At 47.6% G+C, this 11,592-nt stretch overlaps 1 protein-coding gene across 1 annotated transcript; it reads right to left on the bottom strand.

Annotated features, from left to right (window-relative positions):
* Positions 1-5,881: 5,881 nt before the first annotated feature.
* CCNA2 (cyclin A2) lies at positions 5,882-11,504 on the bottom strand. Its single transcript, XM_061353726.1, has 8 exons — positions 11,367-11,504; positions 11,018-11,249; positions 10,468-10,583; positions 9,892-10,115; positions 9,107-9,311; positions 8,168-8,281; positions 7,554-7,687; positions 5,882-7,109 (listed from the first exon to the last, which is right to left on the bottom strand). Exons 1-8 carry the CDS (start codon positions 11,496-11,498, stop codon positions 7,058-7,060), a joined length of 1,209 nt encoding a protein of 402 aa, XP_061209710.1. The 5' UTR covers positions 11,499-11,504; the 3' UTR covers positions 5,882-7,057.
* Positions 11,505-11,592: the final 88 nt, after the last annotated feature.

Below are 11,592 nucleotides of genomic sequence, written 5' to 3'. Positions count from 1 at the left end.
CCACCACCGTGGGGCTTTCTTCACCCTACTCTAGTGCTCCCATGCTTGTGACTCAGCTCTCTCGATGGCAAAAGGGCCAGCGGGCGGGCCGGAGGCCATTTTGAATTGCTTTCCTCACCTATTTTACTAATCTGCCTTTTCAAAGGTTGATTCGTTCTTTCGACTTTTCCACTCCATTGCGGCCTCTGAGGCGTACGGAAGTCCCAGGTCATTCCCAGCCTTTTACTAACGCCCTCTACTAACCAATTCTGCAATGCAGTGTGGACCTGTAGCCCAAGATATTCCGATAGGCACCCCAATTCTTGGCAGAAGTTCCTGCAACAGCCACTTAAGGACTTTTTTCGCTTGACTGCTCCGACAGGCAGAGACTTCTGGCCACCCTGCAAAAGCGTCAGCCCCAACCAAAATGGACCCATCCCCGTTTTGCCGAGGTACTTGTGAGAAAGCTACTTGCCGAGAGCCTCCCGCTTCCATTCCCGGTTTCAGGATTCCCTTTTGAAATGTTGTCTTTATAAGCGGAGTGGTTTTCGAACCTGTTGCACGTTTTGCGGATGCCAGTTTTGCTCTTTCTAGCGTTTGGCCTGATCCTGCGTGTCTCTTTGAAAGGGCTGCTCATGCTTCTGCTCCACGGGGACATTCTTCCTGCTTTGTCTGCATGCTTTCCCTCCCTCTAAACCCTCCCGCTGGGATTAGTAGTTGGGCGTGCGAGGCTCCCAGCAAGGTGGCACGCGCGCCCCCCTTGTGCGGACCTGCCCCTCCTCCTGCAACTGCCCACCCGCACCCCCGTCCGCCGAGAAAAAGGGGGCCGCTCCCGCGCCTGGCAAAAGGCTCCAGCAGCCGGGAGCGGCAGGAGATCTGCCGGACAGGCACTGACCGAGCCCGACCCTGCTTAGCTTCCGAGATGAGACGAGCTCGGGCCTTCTCCGTGCCCCTGGGGGGGGGGGGGGGGGGAGCACAGCGCTCTCCGCCACACTCCCGCCCCGCGTTCCGAGCCCAGCGGCCCACGGCACCGGCAGGATTGTGACGCAGGCCCGCCCTGCGGCGAGCCCCGCCCCGCAGCACCCCTCGCCTCGCCTCGCCTCGCCGCAGCAGCCCCACAAGGTAAAAAAAAAGGGGTCCGGCACGGCCTGGCAAAAGCCTACAGCACGCGGCCTTCCGCAGATCGTGGCCTCCCTTGCGCGGCCGGAGCCGAGGCCAAGGCAGCTGTCCCATCCTTGGACTAACCGAGCCCTACCCAGCTTAGCTTCCGAGAGCTGACGGGATCGGGCGCATTCAGGGTGGTGCCGCCGTAGGCCACTAGGACCCCTCCAGCGACGCGTTTAGGTCTCCCCCGACGCGCCGCGCCCCGGCCCAGCCCCACAGCCCCACCGGCTCACGGCAGCGAGTGGTGACTGACGCGCCCCGGCCCCGCGAGCACCACCACCCCCCCCCCCCCCCCAGCCCGTGTGCCCAACTCCGATCAATTCTATCTTTCACGTAGGCACAAAGCCCATGCGCTTCCACTAGGAGCATCTCCAAAGCACTTCTGCTTTGTAAAGCCGCCCCTGAAGAAGTTGCCTCTCACTGTCAGGTCCTTCAAGCCTTTTCTGCTTGCATTTGCTAGCCTTTCTACTTGTCCCGTTAGCTGAGAGATGCATTCCCTCTTCTCCTGTGTTGCTAAGGCAGTCAGCAAAGACTCCGAAGCCCAACCAACTTGCACTCCAGCCGAAAGTTCAAGTTTCTAATGCTGCCCTAAAAGGAGTTCTTTTCCACCTTGGACTTGGAGTCGGCATGCCTCACGTTATTTCTCTCCCTTTACCACCTAGGAGGGAAATGAGTTGTCCAGGTCCCATCACCCACCGTCAGCACTAAGTGGCCTGGGCTGCGCAGTGCAGATTTCTTTGCAACTAAGAAGCGGTCCTCTTTGGGGAGCGCATGCCTCAGTCAAGTTGAGGTCATTCCTCGGGCCCCTACGCAAACAGCCGTGTTTCAAAGCAGCAGCTAAAGGAGGACTAGTAGCCTGGATCGCCATAGCCGTGCCATTACAATTAGATGCCTTTTCACACTTCTACCAAGGCACTCCCTTTTCCTTTTCTCGCCACCAACTACTCTTCTTTCCCTTTGCCCCCATTGCCAAAGTCATTCCATCCCAAATACAACACCAAGGTGCCTTAGCCGTGGACTGAAATGGAGATAAAATGGCCATAATCCACCACAGAGCCCTGCTTTGCCTCCCTGTTTCCTGTCAGACTTCCCTCATTACATTTCCATTCCATGATCATTCAACCCATTTTTTTTTTTTCATCATAGCAACACCATCCCATGATCTCAGATCTCCCTAGTTTGGTAAAAAAATAGTTTAACAGTTCCTCACAGGCAGCCCGGCTACCTGGGCATTTTCACTCTTTCTGAACGGTTGCCTTTTGTCATTGCCGTGCAGCCACAGGGTTTTGTTCTTGAGCTGTGCTTTCATTTTTTCTTAAAATAGTCAGATTCGTAGTTAAAATTCCCCATGGGATTGATAGCTATTGTCAGCCCTTGGAAGCGTTCCATACCTTATCCTTGGTGCCATCTTAAGGCATATCAAGGATAAGAGGGTTATGAGGGGCAGTCAACATGGCTTCACCAAGGGGAAGTCATGCTTGACCAATCTCGTAGCCTTTTATGAGGAAATAACACGGTGGATGGATGATGGCAGAGCGGTGGATGTGGTCTACCTTGACTTCAGCAAAGCGTTTGACACGGTCTCCCACAGCATCCTTGCGGCTAAATTGAGGAAGTGTGGTCTGGATGATCGGGTAGTGAGGTGGACTGTGAACTGGCTGAAGGAGAGAAGCCAGAGAGTTGTAGTCTATGGGGCGGAGTCTAGTTGGAGGCCTGTATCTAGTGGAGTGCCTCAAGGGTCGGTACTGGGACCAGTATTATTTAATATATTCATCAACGATTTAGATGAGGGAATTGAGTGCACTATCAGCAAGTTTGCTGATGACACTAAGCTGGGAGGGGTGGCCGACACGCCAGAAGGCTGTGCTGCCATCCAGAGGGACCTGGACAGGCTGGAGAGCTGGGCGGGGAATAACTTGATGAAATATAACAAGGGAAAGTGTAGAGTCCTGCATCTGGGCAGGAACAACCCCAGGTTCCAGTATAGGCTGGGGAACGACCTGTTAGAGAGCAGTGTAGGGGAGAGGGACCTGGGGGTCCTGGTGGACGACAGGGTGACCATGAGCCGACACTGTGCCCTTGTGGCCAAGAAGGCCAATGGCATCCTGGGGTGTATTAGAAGGGGGGTGGTTAGTAGGTCGAGAGAGGTCCTCCTTCCCCTCTACTCGGCCCTGGTGAGACCTCATCTGGAATATTGTGTCCAGTTCTGGGCCCCTCAGTTTAAGGACAGGGACCTGCTGGAGAGAGTCCAGCGCAGGGCAACTAAGATGATTAAGGGAGTGGAGCATCTCCCTTATGAGGAAAGACTGAGGGAGCTGGGTCTCTATAGTTTGGAGGAGATTGAGGGGTGACCTTATTAGTGTATATAAATATATAAAGGGGGAGTGTCACGAGGATGGAGCCAGGCTCTTCTCAGTGGCAAACAATGATAGGACAAGGGGAAATGGGTACAAACTGGAACACAAGAGGTTCCACTTAAACTTGAGAAGAAACTTCTTCTCAGTGAGGGTGACGGAACACTGGAACAGGCTGCCCAGGGAGGTTGTGGAATCTCCTTCTCTGGAGGCATTCAAAACCCGCCTGGACACGTTCCTGTGTAACCTTATCTAGGTGTTCCTGCTCCGGCAGGGGGATTGGACTAGATGATCTTTTGAGGTCCCTTCCAATCTCTAACATACTGTGATACTTCGGAGTGTTCTTCAAGGTACAAATGGTATGCCTTGGCTAAGTCCTAAATGCCCATGTCATGTCACTCCTTATCTTTCACTGCTTCGTATTACAAAAAACAAAGCAAAAACAACAACAAAAAAAACCCAACAAATGCATGTACTTAACAAAGTAACATCAAACTTCCACAAAGCCCTCATAGAGAAGCAAATCATACTTCAGCAATGGAGTTTCTTAGAAAATTTAATTAAATATTACATGCAACAGACAAGAATGCTTCTTGAGCTCTGTTCAAAGAATTCTGCTCTGGATCTAAGTTGTGCAAACCAAAGAGACAAGGAAGTTTCCAACATGTCTGAGTCTTGTTCAAAAATCAAGTCCAGCTGGGAACGTGCACAAGTAGGCCTATTTTACGTGTGACATTAGCATTTCATGACATAGAAACGTGCTGAGTCACTGGTGCAGATGTTACATTCCCTAAATCAGGTTTAGAATTTAATTTAAACAAATAAAAAAGAATGCTTCCTGGCCAAGTAGAGCTTTATTCCATTTGCGCTCTTCCAAAAAGGGACAAAACTAGAAAGCCCCGTTTCTCCAGGAGCTAAACCAGGACTAAACCCCTACATCTTCCTCATGTTGCTTCTTCCAACCCAGAGTTGCTGTTGGCAGTATAGGAATAAGGGAAGGTTCCGTTTCTTGTTACTTCTGTACTGCCATGAGACCTTAAACTTCTTCGTACTGCTGTTTCTCTTCACACACATCTCATACCGTACGTACATTGCTTAGAGGCTTTACATTGGAGGGAGTAGGAGGAGTTAAACTGGATAAGCAAAACAGTAGTACAGTACAAGCTGGGGTATTTTATTGAAAGTTTAAGAGCCAGAGCTGGAATCAGTCTATATTAACTTCACAAAATTAGAGGGTGAGCGAGGATGGTGCTTGCTGCAGCTGCAAGAGATGTCAGTAACGAGGGGGGCAGGGGCACCAGCCCGTGTCTGAAGCCTTTAGGCTGAAGTCTTAGTGGTATACCTGAAAACAGAGCTCAAGAACGAGGACATTTCTTTGGGCTATGGAAAAAGTAACAGAACAGCTTCCATCGAAAATGGAGCAAGGAGGCATTTCATTAAGCAGTAATAAATACAATAAACCACTTGGGTCCTGTCATTTAAGTACTGCTACTACTCTTTTCTGGGGAAAAGAATTGATTAGCTTCCTATAAATTACTCCTCTTCCCATGTTCATATTTGTCAGTGCTCTTGGAAAGTTTCCAGTAATATGCCACAAAAAAAAGGGAGGGGAAGGAAGAACCCAGTGGTTGCCCATGAAGAGTGCTGTGCTCTGTCATCTTCAAAGCATAATGGGCGGCAGCCAGTATTCTGAGTTGCCCTTCCAAGTTCACAAACTGTGGCAAGCACATTCCTGCGTATACAGACTCCATTTCCTGCAAGGGTACAGCATTTCTAACATGGAGCACCACACAGGATCTACTGCACGTTTTTCTTCCAACTAGTTTTAGCCTTTCAGTGGCAACGTACTGAAATTAAACTGAAAGGCTATTGGAAAACATGATAGACCAATGAAACATGTTCATTAAATGTTAGAACATTCTAAAAGTCAAAGTGCATCTTTAAAATCTCAGGTTGGCCAAAAAAGGCAGCTTCTGCTGCATTCTTTTATTGGGACCAGGAAAGCTACCATCGCTTGGGTCAGTTTTGTAATAGAGCTGGTTTGTGGAGGGCTTAGACTGCAGCACAGGGGTAGGGGCAGAACAGCAAATTTTTAGTTGCGATGTGCAAGTTAGCTCACTGTAACACGTGCTTCTCAGCTTTGACAGAAATTACAATTGTTTAATGTTTCTTTTCAATAGCTTATACCATAACAGCTGTTCAGCAACTGTGAAGAGTTTATCCCAGCACCTGCTGGGTGTCCAGACAGTGTAGAATCAATTTCAAGTTGAAGGGGCACAGGTTTCACAGGGCAGCCCTTGAAAAAAACTTAAAAAAATGAATGCCAATTTAAGATGATAGTATTACCCCTCACTGGCTTCAAGTTATTGGTAAGACCATTAACATCATATGTAAAAAAAGGTTTATTAGGAAACCTGGAAGTGGCTCAGTTAACCCACTTACATGTACTCATTGCTTTACACACAAAGAACAGCACGTACAGGGGAGCACCACTCCATTTACATGGGTTGAAGGTGAACATCCACTCGATGTAATGCCAATTAGATGCTAGTTTGCTCCTGTAACAGTTCCAAAACTAAGGAAAAATAAGACCAGTTGGCCTACATTTTTGCTGCATGCCACAGGGGAACATTCCTTTCCAAGCAAGAGAAGTGTACAGAATTGGTACCATTCCATACACAGCCCATCCACACCAGAACATCCCCTCCTCTTGAAGGCATGGAGCAGTACTTCACCCTCTTGCAGTTTAATCCCTCCACTGCCCCTAAAGAGGCACTCAGTAAGCAGACCAATGACTAATTTTAATAGATATTAATGGGCTTTCAGGACAGCTAATATAGCAGTGGGAACTCCATGAGTTTAAATTACTATTAGTTTTACAGTTTGACTCAAAAATACCTATTACAAGACCATTTTCTACTGGAAGAAATAAGTATGACCTGATGTAGCAGTTCTAGCTGTGCAGTCCCCTCCAGCAAAGCATTCAAACTTTAACCTGATGGAAATCTGACATTACATTACACAGCAATAAAAACTTCCAGTGGCTAGCACATCCTAAAGTGTCTCACCAGAGTCAATTCCAGCAATGTTTTCTCCTTGTAGGTATACAGTTTCTTCCAGTATTACAGCCATTAAACCACGTTCTGGAACCTATACTAAGTCTCAGTTTAAACTAGACACTATACAAAAAAAGCTACAAATACTGCTGTGGAGTCCAAGTCATTCTTACCTGGAAGGAGGCAAAGCCCTACTCTTATGAGGCACTGCTAATATTAATGTTTAGTCTATAATCACATAAGCTGTCTCAGACTTCATTTGGTCAGACTTTGCATGGTTAATTCTGTGCTTGAAAGGAATGTTTGTATAAAACCCCAGCTAAATATTTTAACAAGACTGCATGTACAAAAGATTTACATTAAAAACATGTAAAGCTAACTTTAGTTAAGGCTCATGAAAACCTGTATTAATATTCCGAGTGATCACATCTGCAATTTTGAGCCATATTTAAAACTGTACATTCTTTTCTTGTAATATACATAGTAAGAACAGTCTTTTGATTATTACAATACGTTTAGTGTCTCTGGTGGGTCAATAAGCGATACTCCATGGTACCTAGAAAAGGGGAAAAGAAAGATGCAGGATGTCATCTTGCTCAAGTGCTCTCTGACATACAGAATAGCTAAGTACTGCAGCAAAGCACATTGCTCACAAGGCAGGAAACATTTGGGGCTTGTCAGCTTCAATGGTGACACAGGTTTTTAGATGCATTAGGTACCATCTCCTGCCTACCAACTGTGGGAACATCAAGAAAATTGCTCCAGTTTCTACCATTTGGGTAGTGATAGCAGCCCTGCTGAACATGAAGTACTGCTCAACAGAACACTGCAAAAACCTGAGGAGTCTTGTCACCATCTTGCTGACTTAATAGATTTGGTTAGTTGAGTCTCAAGACTCAAGATAACACCCAACCCCTCTCCTCCCCTCCATTAAGCAGTTATGTGCTAGGATAACTTGGGTATACATACCAACTCATCACACATCTCTACAGATACTCACTTTGTACTCTTGTACTTTTCCCTTATGGACTGTTGTGTGTGCTGTGCTGCTTTGAGGTAGGTCTTGTGTAGGTCCAGGAGGCAAGGCTTGATGTCCTCGAGGGAGTAGCCTGTTACTTTGCACAAGGATTCAGGCTGATGGAAAAAGGAAAGAAACCTTTTAATGTTTCTGCTCACTTACACCAACAGCCACTGGTGAAGATTTAACTTGCTTGTGAAACTGTTGTTCCAGAGCACTGTTTTCTCAAGCATTAAGTAGTTTAATACTCATTGATCAGATTTTTAGCAGTTCATGTAAAGTAATCCTGAAAACTATCATCTTGTAAACAAGTATTCCTCGCCTCCTTCAGCTTTCTTATCACCCACTTCCTCATCACAAGCAAGCTGCTTACAGCTTTGAGAATGATCAACAGAATGGAGTGCATCAATAGATGCCTCTTCCAAGCGGTGTATGTGCCTCCCATTTTTCAATTACCACAAATAGCAATCCAGAATTAACAGCCAGAGAGTGCAGAGGGGCAGCGATTCCTGCAGCCCAAGCCCCAGCATTCAGAACCTACCAATACACTAGACACACATAAAGGTGTGTGGTGACTCGAGTTCAGTGTTACATACCCAAGTTTGTCCAGTGATAGTATAGCCTGCTAGATGAAACGCTGCAGCAGCAATAACTGATGGCAAGTATTTCAGGTAAGGATCAGCATCAATTAGACTCAGCTCTCCAAGGTACTGCAAGGGAAATGAGAGTAAGGGGAATCATCTGCTTCCAAAAGGAAGTAGAAGGGACTTTAAATAGTTGCACTAGAACCCTCACTTAAGCTTCCAATCCTGCTATTAGATGGGGCACAACTTTTACTAGTGTCCACTTACTTTCTCTTTTAGCATTGACTGTTGGCTACTGTCAAAAAAGCATTCCCAACCTGTATTTTTTCAATACCAGATTTTATATGTAGAGGTTATTTTTTAATCCAGAAGGCAAATTGTAGTCAGGCTTGACCTTCACACAGTGAGACAAAGGCTTCTATCTGGGAGCTCTGGTACTGGCCACAGAATTAGGATTTAATATAACTGTAGCCAAAATGTTACCTGTGCTGTGCTTAAGAAACCAGCCTCTGGATTTAAAGCTCACTGCTTACTGAAGGGGAAACCAAAGCACAAGTCCTTTTTTGCCAAAGTAGGTGGGTAGGTGTGGCAGCTTGAGATAAAGAAAGAAACATCTAGCAGTGAAACAAACCCCAAATTAAAGTTGAATCTCTGCCTGCTCTGATTAAGTGGGCATGCTGGAGCTGGGCAAGTATAAGCCTGTGACAGGAATGGAGCATTTCAAACAGTGCATGGTGACAGAAGCATTAATTTCCAGTGATGTAGCACCACTGCTGGAGAAGCATATATAAAACTGTACAAGCTCTCCAGAGCTCTCCCAGAGACTACACATTTAAAAGGAGGAGGCAGGGAAGCCTGGGCTGGAGAATCCTTCAGCATTTCTACTGGGACTAGGGAACAGAGCTTGTAAACTTTGTAGTCATACAGGTCAAGCTAGTAATTCTTACTTACCATTGATAGGCTCTCCACTTTAGGATTTGTCTGCTCATGTAGGAAATACTGAGTGAGGAACTGGATGATTGTTGGAGCTGCCAAGTCAAATGACAAAACCTTCAAAATTAAGTGCTCCATTCTTAGAACCTGCTTCTTGGTGTAGGTGTCATCTGTGATGTAGACAAACTCCGCTACTTCAGGAGGGTAGATTTCTTCAAACTTCCTGCCAGGAGAAGTAGTTATGAGCAAATAATCAAATACTAGAAAGCCAGATAAGTAGCAACACATAACAAAAGCCAGCATCCTACTTTGAATTCTGACCTGTGAAGTAGCTGGGCACTATTACTGAACAAGTTTGCTGCACTTGGTTCTATAGCTCTTGAATCAGCAGAATTACAGAGCTACAGTAGCCTGTTATGTTAGCACTAAGCAATCTGGCACTCAGTTACAGAAATTCCACAACAACCCATGAAACTAACATTCGGTGTAAGCAAAACTTTCTTTCACATGCCTTGTGCATGCGAAACATGCACAAGTAACTGTTCAGAAGCTGCCTGCTGCTGCACCTAGAAATGATGAATCCTCACCTGAGGGCCATCTACAAAGACACCCTAGAACCTTGCTTGAAAAGTTTCATATAAATTACCCAGCTTTTAGGTGGACAACTCCCAGTTTGTCTTCTAGTGTGAAGCCCTCCCATGGCTATAGTATTTCTGGTGCCCGTAGCCAGACATGCCATAGCCAAAGGATTCAATCTGTACAAGGCCAGTAGGTGGAATTTTAAATTCAGCAATCTCACTTACGATGCAAGCAGCATAGCCGCTGTACCCACAAGCTGAAGTTTTCCTCTCAAAACAGACATGGAAGAAAGAAACCTATCAATGTAATTTACAGCTAAGTGCAGGGTTTCATTCTGCAATTTGTATTCTTCTCCAACTTCCACCAGCCAGTCCACAAGAATGGCCCGCATGTTGTTTGTAATATCAGGTTGCTTCTTCATGTAACCCATTCTAGGCTTGCACTTCACCTGCAGGTTTAGAAGACAGGTAAGATTGAGTTTGGACTACGTGCTGGTAGGGAAACAACTGTTTAAGATCTATTTACCACAATTTAAGCAGACCAGAAGTAATCAAGGATAATATTAGGCTCAGTATATTACATTTCCATAATCTGGCTTTCCAACTTCAGTTCATGGCACAATCAATCAATTTGATCACAAGAAACCAATCTCATATTCATACAAGTGGACACAGCAACTTATTCCTCCATTTCTAGCAACTTTTAATTCAGTCACTGTAGTAGTAATTAATGTTTACATCCATTTCTCAGCCTCAAATCTCTCCCCCGTAACCTGTACACAAATAAATAGAGCAGCTCACCTCCATTTCTCTAAGGTATGCATGGATATCGCTGATATAGTCTGGTATATTATTAACATTTGTTTTTTTCTCTTCTGCTTCTGAGGTTATTGAAATATCCATAATACTTGGAGAATCTAAGCAGAAGATAAAAAAGCCATATTAAAAGGGGGCCCATAAGACCACTCTCTCACAGCAGAGGGAACTACCCTGTTGATTGAAAAACTGCTTTATTGTAATGGCATGCTCAAAGAAAACTAGTTTTAGGAACCGGAAAGGGATCTTCTGGGTCGAACCAAACCAGTCTCTGTCCCCTACAGTCTCCAGTTTGCTCTGGAGACGCCTTCCGAGATCACACCTGCGTAGGAACCCGCTCGCCCCCAAGCTGTCCGGGAAAAGGCCCTGCGGTCTCGGGCACTGCAATAGGAGCAAACGGGACGAGGCCCACAGGCCCACATCAGGAGGCCAGGCCAGCACCGCACTCCCGGAGGGACGCCAGCCGATCCTTGGGCAGGTGGTGCTCTGGGCTGCCGGAGCCTCAGGATGGTGGGGGGGAACTGTTGGCACATACCGAAGCTCAGCTCCATGGCGTTGCCCAGGGGTGCCAGAGGCCGCCGCTCCCCGAGGGCGCAGACAGCCGCACGAAGACCCAGCGAGGTCTCTTCTTTTCGGGTCGCCGGGCTACCCCGTCGCCGCTGCTGCTGCTCCCCATCCGGCTCGTCCACATGGATGGCGAAGGGCTGCTGCCCACCACCCAGCCGCCCCGCCGCCGCGCCATGGCTCTCGCCGCCGCGCCGCCCCGCCTGTGTGGAGAGCGGCCCATCAGCACCGTAGAGAGCCCGGTCCAGCGCTGACACCCTCCGCCGCCCCAGCTCATCTCACCCCGTACCGCGCTCGCCCACACCCGCTGCCCCACTCACCTGCGGCAGGAGCCCGGGCCGCTGCTGGGCGCTCCTCAGCAGCCCCAGCACCACGCGGGTGCCGCCGGCGGCTGGCTGCGGCGCTTTGGCGCCTGGAGGAACGTTCTCCTGGTTCTCCTGCCCCGCCAACATGGCCGCAGGAGGAAGAGAACAACCAGGAGAAACCGAAGCAACCACCAAGACTCGCGGCGGGCCGCCGCTCTCGCCGTTCAAGTAGCCCGCGACT

This window comes from Neopsephotus bourkii, unplaced genomic scaffold (assembly GCF_033783945.1).
Source record: "Neopsephotus bourkii isolate Nb327-2 ecotype Australia unplaced genomic scaffold, CSIRO-AGI_Nbou_v1 NB_690, whole genome shotgun sequence".
Lineage (NCBI taxonomy): Eukaryota > Metazoa > Chordata > Aves > Psittaciformes > Psittacidae > Neopsephotus > Neopsephotus bourkii.
The sequence above is the reverse complement of the archived record's forward strand: the minus strand, read 5'-3'. Positions and strand labels throughout refer to the sequence as shown.

What these genes read in the sequence shown, in the direction of transcription:
- CCNA2 (XM_061353726.1), bottom strand. Translation starts at nt 11,498, where the DNA reads ATGTTGGCGGGGCAGGAGAACCAGGAGAACGTTCCTCCAGGCGCCAAA. An exon ending in CATACCTTAGAGAAATGGAG is followed by an intron (nt 10,116 to 10,467) that starts GTGAGCTGCTCT and finishes CTAAACCTGCAG; the next exon opens with GTGAAGTGCAAGCCTAGAAT. An exon ending in AAGTGGAGAGCCTATCAATG is followed by an intron (nt 8,282 to 9,106) that starts GTAAGTAAGAAT and finishes TTTCCCTTGCAG; the next exon opens with TACCTTGGAGAGCTGAGTCT.